Source organism: Drosophila simulans, chromosome 3R (genome assembly GCF_016746395.2).
Source record: "Drosophila simulans strain w501 chromosome 3R, Prin_Dsim_3.1, whole genome shotgun sequence".
NCBI classification, from domain to species: Eukaryota; Metazoa; Arthropoda; class Insecta; order Diptera; family Drosophilidae; genus Drosophila; species Drosophila simulans.
The window spans coordinates 22,654,883-22,670,462 of record NC_052523.2 but is presented as its reverse complement, the minus strand read 5'-3'; the positions used below and the strand labels follow the sequence as shown (position 1 = coordinate 22,670,462).

General features: G+C 44.2%; 4 protein-coding genes across 4 annotated transcripts; all 4 read right to left on the bottom strand.

Moving 5' to 3' along the window:
- Nucleotides 1–85: 85 nt before the first annotated feature.
- Nucleotides 86–2,197, bottom strand: LOC6729741 (golgin subfamily A member 7). Its single transcript, XM_016177579.3, has 5 exons — nucleotides 2,045–2,197; nucleotides 1,681–1,849; nucleotides 1,461–1,613; nucleotides 761–1,100; nucleotides 86–691 (listed from the first exon to the last, which is right to left on the bottom strand). The coding sequence occupies exons 2-4, from the start codon at nucleotides 1,840–1,842 to the stop codon at nucleotides 960–962; spliced, it is 456 nt and encodes a 151-aa protein (XP_016036401.1). The 5' UTR covers nucleotides 1,843–1,849; nucleotides 2,045–2,197; the 3' UTR covers nucleotides 86–691; nucleotides 761–959.
- A 163-nt stretch (nucleotides 2,198–2,360) lies between these two features.
- Nucleotides 2,361–4,066, bottom strand: LOC6729740 (hexokinase type 2). Its single transcript, XM_002105010.3, has 2 exons — nucleotides 3,394–4,066; nucleotides 2,361–3,322 (listed from the first exon to the last, which is right to left on the bottom strand). The coding sequence occupies exons 1-2, from the start codon at nucleotides 4,000–4,002 to the stop codon at nucleotides 2,471–2,473; spliced, it is 1,461 nt and encodes a 486-aa protein (XP_002105046.2). The 5' UTR covers nucleotides 4,003–4,066; the 3' UTR covers nucleotides 2,361–2,470.
- LOC6729739 (hexokinase type 1) lies at nucleotides 3,911–5,656 on the bottom strand. The gene has a single exon (XM_016177578.3). It carries the CDS (start codon nucleotides 5,515–5,517, stop codon nucleotides 4,120–4,122), a length of 1,398 nt encoding a protein of 465 aa, XP_016036400.1. The 5' UTR covers nucleotides 5,518–5,656; the 3' UTR covers nucleotides 3,911–4,119.
- Nucleotides 5,657–5,663: 7 nt separating this feature from the next.
- Nucleotides 5,664–13,921, bottom strand: LOC6729738 (helix-loop-helix protein delilah). Its single transcript, XM_016177577.3, has 2 exons — nucleotides 12,875–13,921; nucleotides 5,664–7,122 (listed from the first exon to the last, which is right to left on the bottom strand). Exon 2 carries the CDS (start codon nucleotides 7,120–7,122, stop codon nucleotides 5,962–5,964), a length of 1,161 nt encoding a protein of 386 aa, XP_016036399.1. The 5' UTR covers nucleotides 12,875–13,921; the 3' UTR covers nucleotides 5,664–5,961.
- Nucleotides 13,922–15,580: the final 1,659 nt, after the last annotated feature.

The following is a 15,580-nucleotide window of genomic DNA, read 5'->3' as shown; positions in this document are numbered from 1 at the left end:
CAAAAACAAATTTTGCACGCCACATTTTGCTTAACTTGTTTGCTTCCCAGTCGATGTTTACCCGCCGCAGGAAAACAGTTGTAGGCGCGTTTAAATGACGGCAATATATATATTTTCCTTATAAGATATATAACTATGTTAATCAATGTTGCTGATTTATATTAAAAATCGAACGATTCTCCACTTGCTTATGTGTAAGTTCATTTGGCGCTGTTTGAAATCGGTAAGTATTGTATAGAAAAAGTTATGCGTATGCATTATGTCTGATTAAGCTTGAACTATGTGTGTGTATTTATGCAAATGTTAATGCCATCTTTAAATTACAACTTTAGACAATCGAATTGTTGGTAACCACTACAAACATGATGTATACACTTCTATTTCATTTCAAATTACAAAACAATCAATTCTCGCTGGCCTTTCGGTCGAATAATTAAAACAATTGTAACATATGCGAATGTGTGTATATGTTGATGCTTGCTTCGGCTCAAAATGCAGTTTCGGTAGCTTTTCACTTACATGACTATGCCTGCTATTGCATAAATACTAACTAACTGGCCGTACACTGCCTTGGCTAATCATTAACGGCTAATCTAGCATACAGTATGTGGCTGCAGCGGAGGCACATCTCCCAGCACACCCGTGACTAAGTCGCATGCCCCAAAAACGCTCTGGCCGCTGCTTTGCCAAGCTGAAAGGATGCGCAAATGCATGGATTAGTTCAGTTTGCAATTGAGTGCGTAATATCCGAGATACTCACACATAAGGTTATAGGTTATAAAGCTTTAGCTGCTTCCGCAGCTTTGTATTGATTTATATTTTTGGAAACGCACTCCGATGGCGCTGACTTTTGCTTGATAATTGCTGAAACGGACTCTCCTCCTTCACATTCCTGTTGATGCGACTGTGGCTGCTCGATCTCACATGAAAAACTCGTTGGCTGAATGGGAAAGCGGAAGTCACGTTCGCCCCGGACGATCGAATATTGTAATCTCTATGACGCGCAGTCCCCGGTAAGTGGGATCGATCAGCTGCAGGCCCTTGGCGTTGTAAATGCGTTCGTTTTGGGAAGCCACAAATTTAGATATCTTGCGAAGGGTCTGTGGGGATGGAAGAGCATTAGTTTGGGGTTAGTATGGATTAGGAATGAGGAAATAGAGCTGCAAGTTCCACTTGAGTCAATTGTATGGATACTCGTATAATAGATAGCACGTGCTAATTAGTAATACTTCCACTTGATTTATCAAGTTCTCTGACCTTTATACCTTAAACAGATATGAAAACCTTGAGTACAAAGACATTTACGAGAAGTTTGATAGCTTATACGATCGCATATCGATATTTGTGAAATTGTTGACACTAATTCCTATTTAAAAAGTGGAACTTGACTACTGAAGCTAGCTATCTTCAGCTCTATTGCATTGACCCACATGTGTGTAATCCAAACCCAAATGACGCACCTTTTCGTAGTGCGTTTCGGAGCACATGTAGATCAAGTAGGCCGTGATGCAGCCAATGCAGCCCTCGCAATAGGTGCCACAGGATCCCTCCTCCGCCTCGGCGTAGAACTCGTTTAGCCTATTGATGGTGGCCTCGAAGACGTGTCTCTCAATCTGCACGAGAATCGATGTAAGCTTGGATGATAATCCTACAGATTTTAGAGAGTATTTTTATAGTCACCATGCCCTCCAGCTCAGCGGGCAGCCGTGTGTGGAACTTGACGGAGGTTCCTTCGCTATAATCGCGCTGGATGAAGACCTTGCTGAAGACCACGCCCCCTCCGGTCGCCTGGAGCGCTGTGGGATTACCGCCCGCTGGAGTAGCGCCACCGCCTTGGGACATGTTGTCGCTGAAAATGCGGACAATGGCATTAATGGCCTCGCTCTGCAGCGCCCGATGCATTTGGTTAAGGGCAATCATCTTGATGCTGGGAGTGGAGTGTCCAAATCCCAAATGGACAGCTGGCCTTGCTTTTTCCAGCACCGCCCGAAACGGGGTGTTTGGCCGGTCTGGTCGTTGGGGCAAGGCCTGCTGGATAACCCACCTGTTTGCCTTGGCTTGAAGTAATCTCAGTTGGCCTGGAAAAGCTCGCAGGAATGCCCTTATTGCTCCAAATTCCTTAAATTGGTCGAGAGATAAATGTTTGCAAGCACCAAGTGTTACCAGATGGCGAGTTGGCTTTTATACCACAACAGTGTTACCCAATACTTATCGCTCGATAAATATTCTAAAAAATACTGCATGTACTAAAAAATACTACCAATGTGCGGTGTTGCCACTAAGGCAGGAATATATTACGCCTTTGGCGCCATAATTCAAATAGGATTTCTGATTGCAATTTTAAGATTAAAAGGCTAATATTTAAAGTTCGTATTATATCCTTATATTTTCATATCTTCTTCCATAATTTTGTGCTCATATATCATTGTCCGTGACGTTTTCCATGCATTGAAGAATATCAACTTCGAATTTAGAGTTTGCTCTTGGCCTGGACTGCCGTGGCCGCCACCAGAGCCGCTCCTCTTCCGGATCCGTCCTCCGAAACAATCAGCTCAAACTTGACGCCCGGCTTGAGGAGCTTCTTCATGTGGTACTGGAGCATGTCGTGGTACTTGGGATGGAAGCGATACACGCTACCGTCAATGCCGATGACCACCTCGTTGATGTTCATCTTGTTGATGATGGTGACGAGGCCGCAGGCACATAGCTTGGCAGACCTGGAGGACACCGCCTCGCAGATGTAACGCAGCGCCTCTTTGTCGGGTTCCTGGCAGCCCAAGATGCCCAGTTCGCTAAGTACCTTATTGCAGTTACGATACTCGCCAGGTGCATCACTTTCAACATCGGAAATATAGGCGGTTTTAAAGCTCCATCGCTCCTGGATCTTCTCGGAAATTATGCCGTGGAACATAAAGCCCTTGGCTATCATATCGATGACGACCAAACGCACAAGTTCACCCATATACATGCCCGATATGCACTTTTCGAACGTCTGCTTGCCGGGATTGGGTGTCACCTTGTCGACTATCTTGTCGTAGGAAGTTCGCACGAACTCCAGGACACCATTGTCTCCGAAGGCGCCCCACTCGCAGTTGATGATCATTGACGGCTTGGGACTGGTCTGGTATCCTTCGAAGCATTCGGCATTCACTGTTTTCTCCACATAGCACGCATTGGAGCCGGTTCCCACGATCAATCCTATCCGGCAGTTGGGATGATAGAAAGCGCAGGACATCAGAGTGCCCACCGTATCGTTGAGAATGGCGACGGTGTTGATCTTTATATCGCCCCTTCGATCGATGGCCTCCTGGAGGAGACTCACCTAGAAATGCATATTAAAAGAAATTCATTAAATATAAATGTTAATATAGTTTGAAACGCCCTGAAACTCACCACATTCTTGCCCACCACGCCTTCGCAGCTGAATCCTTTGGTCCAGGCCACAAGGATACCCTTGGAGAGTCCCTGCTGCTGGAGCGGAAACGAGAAGGTGAAGCCCAGAGGCAGTGATTCGTTCTCCAGTCCATGGGTGTGGCAAAACTCGGACAGGGATTCGGCAAGGAAGTCGAATAGCGCCTTTCCCGATCCGGACATCAGAGTCAGGGGAAAATTGTAGCCCTTCGACATGATTTCCACGTCCGAGTTGCTTATCAGGTTCACCAGAAGCACCCTGAAATTGGAGCCACCCAGATCCAGGGCCAAATACTTGCCCCGCTCCTTGCCAGTGGGCAGATCCTGCACATGGCTGACGAAGCACTTGATCACGGCTCGCGCATGCGTGTCTTTGGCCAGACCCATCTTTATCTCCTTGGTCATGCGCTCCACCACCTCGGTCATCTTCTCCTGGTCGATCAGGAAGCCCTTGACCGCGGTCTCAATTTCCGTGTGCACCAGGCTCGGCATTTTCCTATTGCAGCCTCCACAAACTGGTTTGTTTTGAACCAAAATTTTAAATACAGGGCCAAATAGAGAATGAGTGAAAAGTCTAGTTGACTTTCTCATGAGGTAAATTTCAGTTCTAGCTCTGGATGTTCTGGTTGAACTACGTGGAAAATGTAAACTGATATGTCATTGTAATTAAGCAGAGATTAAACATAATAAGAATTTATTTATGCATATCTAGTAGTCCATAGTAAACAATTTCGCGTCCGTTTTGTACTTGTTGGCATGTGCCATTCCCGCCATTATGGCCGCTCCCACTCCGCAGCTGTCCTGGGTGATGACAAATTCAAAGTTGTAATTGGGATCGGCCAGCAAACGGGTGTACTTGTTGAGAACGGTGGCAAAGGTCGGATGAAGGCGGTAGATGCCGCCATCCACGGCGATCGAGATCTGTGGCAAGCGCATGCGGTCAATGAGGCAGGACACTCCACTGGCCACCAGCATGGCAGCTCGATTGGTGACCGTATCGCAGATGTATTTCAAGGCAGCCAGATCCCGCTCCTTGCAGTGACGTATGCGAAACTTGTCCATCACCTCCTGGGCCTTCGTATAGACACCCGGGGGATCCGAGACGATTTCGATCAGCGACACCATGTCCAACTTCCACTGGATCCCTATGTAATCACGCCTGTCCTCGGCGAAGATGGCGCCCGCTTTCATCAGGCGAAGCACTATAATGCGAACCAATTCCCCCATGCAGAGAGCTCCACTAAACTTCTCATAGATCCGAGTGCCCGGATTTATGGAGTCGGTGTCCAGCAGGCGATCGAATTCGTTACGTATGAAATCCAACTGCCCAGTATCCCCGAAATGGGCCCAATCCGAATTAATGATCATCAGCCTTCTAAACTCATCACCCTCGTACGTTTCGCACCTTTCGACCCTTTCCACATAGCAGCTATTGGCAATACTGCCCATGATCAAGCCGATTCGGGTATCCGGCTGGGCCCAGCACAGAGCCAGCAGCGAACCGGCTCCCACATTGATGATACCCATGACATCGACGGAGATTTCGGGAAACTTGGCCAGAGCATCGCGCAGCAGTTGGACCACATCCTTGCCGATGGCGCCCTGTGCTCCAAACTCCTTGGTCCACGACACAAGGATGCCCACATCCAAAGCCAGCTTCTTCAGGGTAAAGGCAAATGCTATGCCCAGCGGCAGATTGTCCTTGTCCACCTTTTTCTCCTTCACAAAATTGGCTATGATGGTGGCCAGAAAGGTGAAGACCTCGGTTCCTCGACCCGCCGCTACAGTATGTGGCATTATCACGCATTTCGAACTGGTGTAGATATCTCTCTCGCTGCTGAACTTCACCAGCATTATCCTGCAGTTGGTGGGCATCATCTCCAGGGCCAGGAACTGACCACGCTCCCTGCCCGTTGGCAAATCCTGCACATAGCTCAAGTGGCACGGAACCGTCGAACGATCGTGATGATCGCGACTCAGGCCCATCGTAATCTCACGATCCATTGCCTGTTTTATCTTCTCAAGGTCGTCTATGCTCGGATTGAACAACTTGCAGACCTTGTACACTTCCGGAAAGTCCTCCTCCGGATTAAAAGTGTTTGCCATTTCGATGTGTGTCTATGGACTTATATTGCGGATACCTAATATCAATTTCAGAATCGCTCTATTTAAAACTAATTTTCTAAGAGTCTACTGTGTTTCATTAATGTATCTCTGAAAGTTAAGGGATCCAAATGCCTTCACAGAATAGATTGCTTGAATTAACACTGGGTGCTTTATTTACAGGATAACGAGAAATGCGTCACAAAGAAATGCTTAGATCACTAGTTGAGTTGAGTTATCATGTGGATGTGGCGGTGAGCAGCTATTGCCTTCGCAGGATGTGGATATACATATCCTGCCAGCTGCTTGCTATGACACAATGAATTCCGCCTCAATGGCGCATCGCATGTAATGGCTAATAGTGAAAGTCGGGTTAAAACTCGCACTCTAACTTAAGACAAGGGTTAGGCTTAAAGGAGAGTAGTAAGGGTTGCTAAGAAATACGCGTCACGTGAGAAACATATCCGGAAAATCGCTGTGCAGCAGGTCAAAAGGATAGCCCTCCAGAGCGGAGAACGAACTAATACAAGCCGATGGCTGCTGATCGCTGGCAAAGTCGAAGGAATCCTTGGAACTCTGGTCCAGTAATCGCAGACTGAGCTCCACATCCGATTTCTCCAGACCCGACATGGGCAGATCGCCTCGGCAACCGGGCAACAGGGATTCCCCGCTGCCAGTGAGCAGACTTCCATAGCCGGGACTCAGACAGGACAGGGAATCGCCATCGGAGGCATCCAGAAGCAGGGAGTCCAGGGCGCTGATTCCGTTCAATCCCACCAGACCGTCCAGCTCCAATCCCGGACTGCTACTGCTGCTGTGGCTGTTCGATGACGAGGAGAGCGATGCGTAGGCGGAGGAGGCAGGCGATCCAATCGAGGAGGTGGCGTAGCACGACTCCCCAGAACTTATCGGTGGTATCTGGGGCACTATCTTGGCCTGCTTTTGGCTCTGTCTTTTGCTGGCGGCGGAGCTCTTCTTGCCACTGCCCTTGGACTTGGCTGTCTTCTTGGCAACTGGAACGGGTAGCTCCACTTCCACCTCGGCTTCCTCGTTCCCATCCAAGTCCACTCTCGCCTCCCGATTGGCACTTTCTTCCAGACACTCCCCTATGAATTCGCTCTCATAGCTGGGATCCCGAATCGAGTCGGTCAGCATGGTGATGTACTTCATGGCCAGTCTCAGGGTGGTGATCTTGGTCAGCTTCTCGTTGGTATTGGCCGCATCCTCGCCCTTGATCGCTTCGGGAACACAATGCCTCAGTGTCTCAAAGGCCGTGTTGATCTCACGCATTCTGGTTCGCTCCCTGGCATTCGCCGTTTTCCGCCGGTATTTGCTCAGTGGCGGTGCTTTCGTCTTGGACTTGGTGGGTGCATTTTTCCTCGATTTACTAGCCGGCTCCGCTATGGGATCCAGTTCTAGCTGAAAGTCTGGCAGGCTGGCGGACTCCCCATCCTCGTTGGAGCCCCTCTTTTGTCGCTTCTGTCGCAGGGAATACTTCTCGCCCCGAGCACTGGCCGTCTTCCTCTTCCGCGAATCCTTGGACTCCGTCGCGCTGGCCATGTCATTCAGATCGGCGTAGTTGTGCAGCTCGTACGTATTGGACTTCATCTGAAAGTGGAGTGCAGAGGCAGACTTTAGTCGAGGGTCTTCTAGGTATTATATATTTCGAACCCATCCCATCCCAACCCGGGGCAATTAACAATTTTGTACAATTTTTCGAAAGACATCGGGGAGCATATGGGGCCTGTGCAATGAAGCGAATCGGTTATTTTCGGACCCACCCCGCCAAAAACTTCCGTAAACGGCTCTCGAATTGGCTTCAATGAACTGAAGTCGATTCTTGAGTAGTGCTTCCGTCATAAAACCCACTGAAGCCGAAAAACCGAGACGAAACGAAACGCATCAAACCAAAAAACTAATAAATACAATTTAGCGGCGGGGGCAAGAACAAATTGGTCTGCCAAATGAAATTTCTCATTGCTCATTGCGTTGCGCAATCTACAAAATTCCCAGTATCTTCTCGATCGGCCTCTGAGTCATATTTGCCAGCGAAAAACTCTATGAGCTGGCTTCTCAACTCCTAAAAATGGTTAAGTCAAGTTGTTGAATTCTGGTCATTCAGAGAGCCCATATTAGTTTTACGTGTTTCACATCTTATGAGTAATGTAAACGCAAGCAAGTGTCGTTTAGAATTTTATCTAGAAGCATTTGTTTTAACGGGTAAGCTACAAATATTTAAAAATAACTAGATTTCCTATGTTCCTGTTATTTAAGCCTTTGAAAATAAATACAAAATTCAAATAAAAATTTCATTAGCCTGTTTAAAACTTTTAACACGAAAGTTCATAAAAATATTTTAAGACCTCGTTAAATTGCCTGCTTCAAAAATATACAAACATTTATCGGATGGGAAATGAAAATAAATTTTGTTTTGTAAATACCGCGTGTAAGGAATTGTTCATAAACTAGAGACTAATTTAAATTTCATTTGCTTTGATCAACACTTTTTCATTTCTTTAATTAAATGCTTTGCTCCAACTGTTTAAATAATTTTAATTACCAATTTAATAATTTGCATAAGAGTGCTCCATTGTAAGAGAACTTAAATGTTCTGTTTTTTCCTATTTGTCACTCAAGAATGTTTATGAAACATGAGTAGATTGTGTTCACTAGCCAGATAAAATTTCGCAGAAATGTTGAATGGTATAAATTATTTTTCGTGAGAGGAAAATGGTGAGTTTTAAATTCCCGTCACTGCCAAGGGCGCTGTCTACTTCATTTCAAATGGGGAAAGTTTTGTGCGGTAAATGAAATGTTTATTATTTTCTTTTGTGTGCTGCGGTAGGTCAGCTATACGAAATATTTTCCCCTCTTTCGAGAGCTGAATGCGGGGCAGATACATTTTGCGGTGACTGTTCGGCGGTTGGAAATGCAACAAAACAGCGCAAAACAAACAACAAAGGCAACGGTTAATGAATGCATTTTAATGCAAGAATTAAGTTACATGAAAATGTAACATGAAGCCAACGCAACGCAACGCAACGGCGTCATTTCCACCTCCCAAACAGTTGCAGATACACATGGTCTGTGCGAATGTGGATGGAGATTGAAATGTTTCTGCATCGATGCTAACGCCCTTGCAATTGTGCCTTGGCCTCATAAATCGCCAGTTTGCCAGTTTGCCATTTTGCCAGCTAGCCAGCTAGTCAGCTAACCAGCCTTCCAGTTTGCCAGTCTGAATGCAGAGGTGTAAATGCAGCCAGATTGATTGCAGTCAGTTGATCTAAGGGGAGCAGCTCACGTCGAGTTAGTCGGTTTAGCCGGCCCCACTTAAATGGACAATTTAGTGCAGATTGTCCAAAATTGGCACTAGACGATTCTGGCCACCTTGCCCGATCCAATCCGGCTCGCATTGGCTTGGATTGCCAGCTTGTTGGCTCGTTGTTGGCCTGCTTGACACTTGTTGCATAGCTTTGACCATTCCCAGAGCTCGCTCTTGGCTTGGCCTAAACGAGTTATGAGGTGTTTCTCCTTAAGTGAGCACTTTTCTTCGATTACCGTTAATGTTTGTTTGTCTGGCAGCATAAAAAACAAACGAGAGAATGCATGCCAAGAGATTCAGCACAGCTCATCTCGAAATCCCAGCAAATCTCCATTCAAATCACCTTTCCCTGCCTCAACTTTCAACACGTGGCTAGGTTTTTCACTTCGTGCCGGCATTTTCTTTTAACGTTTCGCCCCTGTTTCGAGGTATAATTAATTTTTACCACGCAATCCTAAGAAATGCTTAAAGACCCAGCAGAAAGAAGTTTTTAAGTGCAAAAGATCCGCACGGATTGCATGCCCTTTCAAAAAGTTTTAAGCGATTTTAGAATATGCTTAATATCTATGTTCCATTTCGGATATATTTTTATATACATATTTAGCTCTACATATATATTTCGTTTATAAATTATTTTTAAAGCATGTTACGAAACGAATGTCATTCTTCGAAAGTCCCGCCCCCAAGTCAGTGGAATGTACCCACTTGAGTTGTAAGGGCATCGTGAAAAGTTTGCGACATGCAACAAACAAGCTGCAATTAAGCGCGCAACACAGAAAAATTTGTGCACCGTCTTCAAAGAGGGGCGGCAACCGTTGTTCACCTGCTCACTCCCCTCACTCGCCTCCACCCAATTTTACCATTTTCCCGCCCTCCGGTCCACAACGACGTGAAAATTACCTAGTTCCGTGTGCTTAAAGTGGGCCTTTTCGCTGGGTGGGTGGAAAAGCGTGGAAAGTGCAGCGACTGGCCGCAATCAACAAATTGCATGCGATTAAAAGTATTCGCGGCTAATAAACGTTTGTTGAACAAACAGCAACAAGCGGCCCCCTGATTTTCGGAGGCGCAACCGGAGGGATACAGGATATGCTGCAAGGAAGTGGAGCAGGAAGTTGGCGGGGCGCAGTTTATAGTGCATAGGGCCTGTTTCGTTCTCTGTTGATTGGAAAATTTGTTGCGCGCTTTTCGCGGATAAAGTGAGTGGTGGAGGGGGGGTGCTCTGCTTAAGTTTTCAATTACACGCCGGCACAATGCAGAAAGCGCCCAATTGAAATGCACAGACAACAAACATAGAACAGTTCCTCTTACACAAAAGCCCAACATTTCATTTCGGCACTGGGAAAAATCGGGGGAATGTGGAATAAATAAGTTTAATCAAATAAAATATAGCTGGTATGTTTAATTACTGCTTATAACATTTCAGTTTATTAAACTTGCTAAGTTATGTTTTTGTTATATGATATATTTTTACGATCATTCCCATATCCAAATAAAATGTTAAGCTGTTTGACAAATAATAATTATTAAAGTTCCTCTCTATACAATTATTTGCTGATGATGAATTTTGTTGCAGTGTACCCCTTTCCCCTGCTCCCCTTCTCTTTTACCAATAGTTTGGTAGACAAAAGGCGAGCCGTGCGTGCGACGAGGCGTGAAGGGGTCGTGGGGCGGGGCAGGGGCGTGTAGGTGGGTCGGTCCGTTCCACAGATATATAAAATACTTTTTTTTTTGGGAAAATCAGATGGAATGGGGATGGGGAAGTTAGCCAGGCCTAGCCGAAGTGCACTTGAAACTACCGGCGAGTGACTCCTCCGCCCCCTGCAGTCTGCCCTTCACTTTTGGTTCGGTTGCAGTCGCTGCATTTTTAGGTGTAGCCATTAAATTTAGAACTTTTTCTGCACGCTTGTCTGCGCGCCCATGGGTTTTCCGCGGGGGAAATCGGGGCAGGAGGAATTGTTGAATTCAAGGATTTCGGCGGCAGTCGGGTGCGGTTAAATGGAAAATGAAGCGTCTGCTGCTTGGGCACGAAAAAAAAGCAACTGAACCACATGAGGCATTGCTCTAACGAGGGTAGCTGACTTAGTTTGAACAATGTTTTCTTTCGACAAGGTAATGTTAGCATGGTAAACGGTACCAAACTTTGATTTATAAATATTAGTAATCCTTCTATTGAAAAAGTAACTAAACTAGTAAAATCATCATCAAAAACTAAGCTTTCAACTTTAAATATTGCTTTTAAATGAAATCCAAAGTTGCTTTGTGTTTCGTAACTTTAAGACCTCCCCTCTCAACCAATTCGCTATGGAATCTCCGACTGATTCAGATTGTCTCTATGCCTGCCGTGTTTTTGATTCGTTTTGTTGTTGTTGTCTTTTCCACAGCTCTAAAATTAGTTTTCATTGTATGCAACTTGAATTTTCTTCCTTCACTATTTTCGTTTTCTTATTTTCGTAGCGCTCTATCTATTTTTTATCTGCCTCGATTTGTGATTCTTAATTTGCTTTTTGTGGAAAGCGTCAAAATCTTTCATTCGGCTTCGACTTTGTTGCCGATACTATATACATAGTCGCCTATAGTCTATCGTCTATAGCCTTTGTTGTTGCTTGGCTAGCTAGTTGTGTGTGTGTTGTTGCTGTTGTCTCGTGCTGTTGGCTGTTGCCAGTTGCACGTTGCACGTTCCCCCTGCTGTTTGTCTCGTGTGTGCTGCTACCGTTGGCAGCTATTATTTTTAGCCGGCCTGCGGCAAGTTCTTATTTGTTATTTTACCCATCTCTCTCTTTTTTTGCCGTCTTTTGATTTTTTTACGCTTTTTGCCTTTTATTTCGTTTTGTTTTTCCTGCTGTTGATTTGTTGCCATTGCCCTGGCCAAATGATTTTGTTTGATTTTCCATTTACGTTGAGTTTGTTTATTAAAATTGGCACACACTGCGTATGTGTGATGTGGCCGTGTTTACATTCTGCGTCTCCCTTCCACCACCGTGTGGGTAAATACATACGTATGAGTTATATTTTGATAGCTTTCTGTGTGGTTTTGTATTACCCATCGACTTTTGATTTGCTTGATTTTTTGACAGGTCTCTCTGGCATTTGCCTACGGCTAACTTTTATTTTTCTTGATTTATTCCTGCTATTGTTATTGTTTTAGTCTCTTTGCAAGGAGCGCGCTGGCTGTTCCCACAAGCGATCGAGATTTGGGTCAGGGGGACAGCAAACAATGAGGTAGGCAAGTATATATAGGGTAGCAGTAGCGGGAGACTCATGCGCCTATAAACTAATTTAATTTTAGATGTGCCTTTCGCTAGCAGAAAAATCATTAAAATTTGACTTGATTAAAACATGTATATTTGGCGAATTTTTTTTTAAATCATAAAATATTTATGACGAATAACTTTTTTATCATGCTTCGAGCCATGCTAGTTTATTTTAGCTTTCGTCGAATAATTATGAATAATATATTAAATCATAAATAAATGCCGAATTAAAATCGGCGATGGACTGACTGCCGGAAACCAATTTTACTCGATTATTTGGGCAAACATAGTGCTTGTTGCCAAATGGTATGGCGAAAATGAAAGTAAATAAACAAATGCCGGCGTTGATTAGCACATCTCCGATTTAAAGTGAGCGGCAGGTTAAGCGGGACTCTCATTGATGATGAGAATTCACAGCTTTTGTTTGCACATTAATTAAACTGTTCCCCCTACCTTGGCCACAAACAAACGCAGCCAAGTTGCTGCTTCCCTTCGGTAACCTTTGAAAATCAGTTGACAACTGGCTGTCGTCGCCGTTTTCCCTGCTGAGCAACTCGAAAACATTTTCCCCTGCACACATCTGGCTTTTCAACACCTTGGACAAATAAATGTTTCAGAAGTTTCCTAAAAGCCCGCCCTGCCCCATCTGCCACCCACTAACGTGATTGGCCAGAGAAATGCTTTTTTGTCTATTTTTATTGGGGCGGCAACAAGAGATCGGGCAGATCTTCTATATCTCTTCTATATCTGAACGTTTATGTCTGATAAATGGCGGCGGTATATTTACCTTTTTGATTTCATAAATCCAACAATGTATGGCTGCGGGGTTGGTCTTTCGGGATGATTTGAATTCAGTTGTGCACTCTGATTAAGATTTGTTGATGTTTTTATTTTAATTTTTGGTTCATTAAAGTTGCGCCAAAGTATGCAAATTGAAATTCCGACAACGCGCTGTCTAATTAGTCACCCAACTAATTTTGATATGCGATCTTCGTTTGAATTTTGTTTTGCTTGGGCTTTTTTCATTCCTTTCGGATTTAAAGTTATTAGCTCATGCATAAATTTGGCATGTTAACACAACAAAAAAGGTTTGTTTTCAGTTTTTATTTCCTCAAAAACTCTGGAACTTGTTTTGGTTTGAATTGATTTTGCGGTGCTTGTGGTTGCGGTTGTGAACTATTGATAAGAACTTCGGTACGGTTTTCGCGCATTCTTGAGTTGTGTTTATCTTGGGCTGGCTGGAAAAGCCTGGAAGAATGGATTTTCCGTGAAAACGTGCAAGCCGCGTGTGTCAGTGCGGCGGTACTAATATGTGCGGCGGTGTGCGTGAGGCCGGTTGCTAAAAATATCTATGAGTGCGCGTCGCTCGCGTTCTGTGTATCTGTATCTCGGAATCTGTATCTGTATCCAATATCCCGAGATGGCATACGAAAATACACGGAGAAAATGCTGCGCTGCGTCCGCCTGCTGCGCTTGTCGGTTGTGCACTGAATAGATATATCTCGCGGATCGCTGGGATGGTTTGACTTCGCTTGGCTTGGGATGCGGTGGCAGCTAAATCAGCTGACTACTGCCCAGTTGGCTTTGACTCCGTTAGCCAGGTTAGCGGCTCAGGTGGGCGGCGATGGCAGTGGAAGTCGGACTTTTGGCTCACTTGTCCGCTGCGCTGAGCGTGCGGCGCGCTATTGGAACGATCAATGAATGAAATGCCGCATTAAAAGGCAGCAAAGTCTCGTTTTCTCAGCGACGACCAATAAACCGAGAAACCCACTGGCGCTCGCCAACGCCAACACAAAACAGCCCAGCACAAAGTCATTGAAGAGAAACCAGTTCTCTCTTTCCCCAAATATCCACATCCACCCGATGTGTGGGTGCTTTTTGCGTTGGCCGGATCGGATGGGATCGTGTCGTATCGGATCGTATCGTATCGTACTGTATCGCATAGTACGGTCCCAGTTGGTCTTTGGGGCACTCTCTTGAGTGATTTCCGATTCGGATGGATTTTCGGTTTCGTTTCGAGTGTTTTGAGTGCTGCTAGCACGAGTACGCGTAGACGGTCCCCTGAGATTTCGTATGATCTAATATCGCCAGGCAGTTATTTATTTAAATTTATTGCTAATTTTATTTGCTGCTGCAGCAGCGCTTGACATTCATTTGTACAAGTCAGACATTGCTCGAGCTCACTTGAAAATAGTTAAAAATGTTTATTCGTCTTTGATTGAGATGGTATCAGCTTCCAAAGCTTGACTTGTGTCGGATCTCCATTTTTAAGGTTGAACTTTGGCTGCCAGACCATAAATGATACTCATTCTTGGTATTTATTTGGATCAACTTGGATTTCGTGGCGAATTATGAGGCATGTCGAAGTAAAGTTCAAGGAAATGTCCTCATTTGTATGTCATTTAAGTGTTTTAAGAATGGATGACGGAGTTTTGATGTTTTAACATTATTTGAAACTAAGGATAAGGCTTTTAATTTTTGAAAATCGTTGGATGACAAATACTCAAAGTATTTCCTGTAAGATAATAACAATATATAATAACAATTCTTCGAAACGTAGTGTTAAGTAATTTTCAGAAATTTATATTGCACTTAAAATATATTTTGGTGGGTATCTGATAGTCGACGCTTTCGACTTTAAGCATCCTGCCCATTTATTTGGATTTTATAATTTATTCTAATTCGTTTCGATCAGTTTCAGTTGATGTATTGGGTGTGTGCACTTCTCAAGTTGTTTTCACATCGCGTCTAATTTCAAAGTGCTAAGCTGATTTCAAAGTCACAATTCAGTTGTTGGAAACCGATTTTTTTCCAACAAAGAATATTGTTTAGAGTCATGTTTGTATAGTTTATTTTTGGTTGCATTTTGTTGCTCCGCAAATAATTATAATTAACTGACAACAGACAAATAATTGCAAAATGGATTTGCTCCTGCAGGCAAAACAAGTTGTTTTCTCATTATTGTGGCTATGACGACATACCCGGCTTAAATCTCGAGTTTGCTCCGATATACTCATATATGAGCATTTGTGAATAAATGACTTCGGGCAATAGACCGATCGACTCTGTGACTGACTGGCGATTAATTTATCTTTGTGCTTCTGTCTTCTGTATGAAGGCGAGTTCGTCATCGTTTGTCGTGTTTTGTTCTTGAGTAAATAAATCATGATGACAACAGTTAAATTTGATTATGATTCTTTTTTTTTCTGCCCAGAAAGCATACATTTTTCATGGCACAAGGTCGTCACAGGTTTTAGGAGAGTGGAAAAGTAACGCATGCAACATTAATTTGATTTGCGTGCGAAGTGAGCTGAAAATCAAATTATATATGTACGAATATATTTGATTAACTGAGCGTATTTAAAAATACATACAAAGTGGCCAAAATGTTGTGTTTCTTTGCTGACAGCTTAATCTGCCGAACGACGACGACTCCCAAAGGCAAGAACATGAATAAGCGAGCCATAATTAAAAAAACAAACGTCACTTTTGA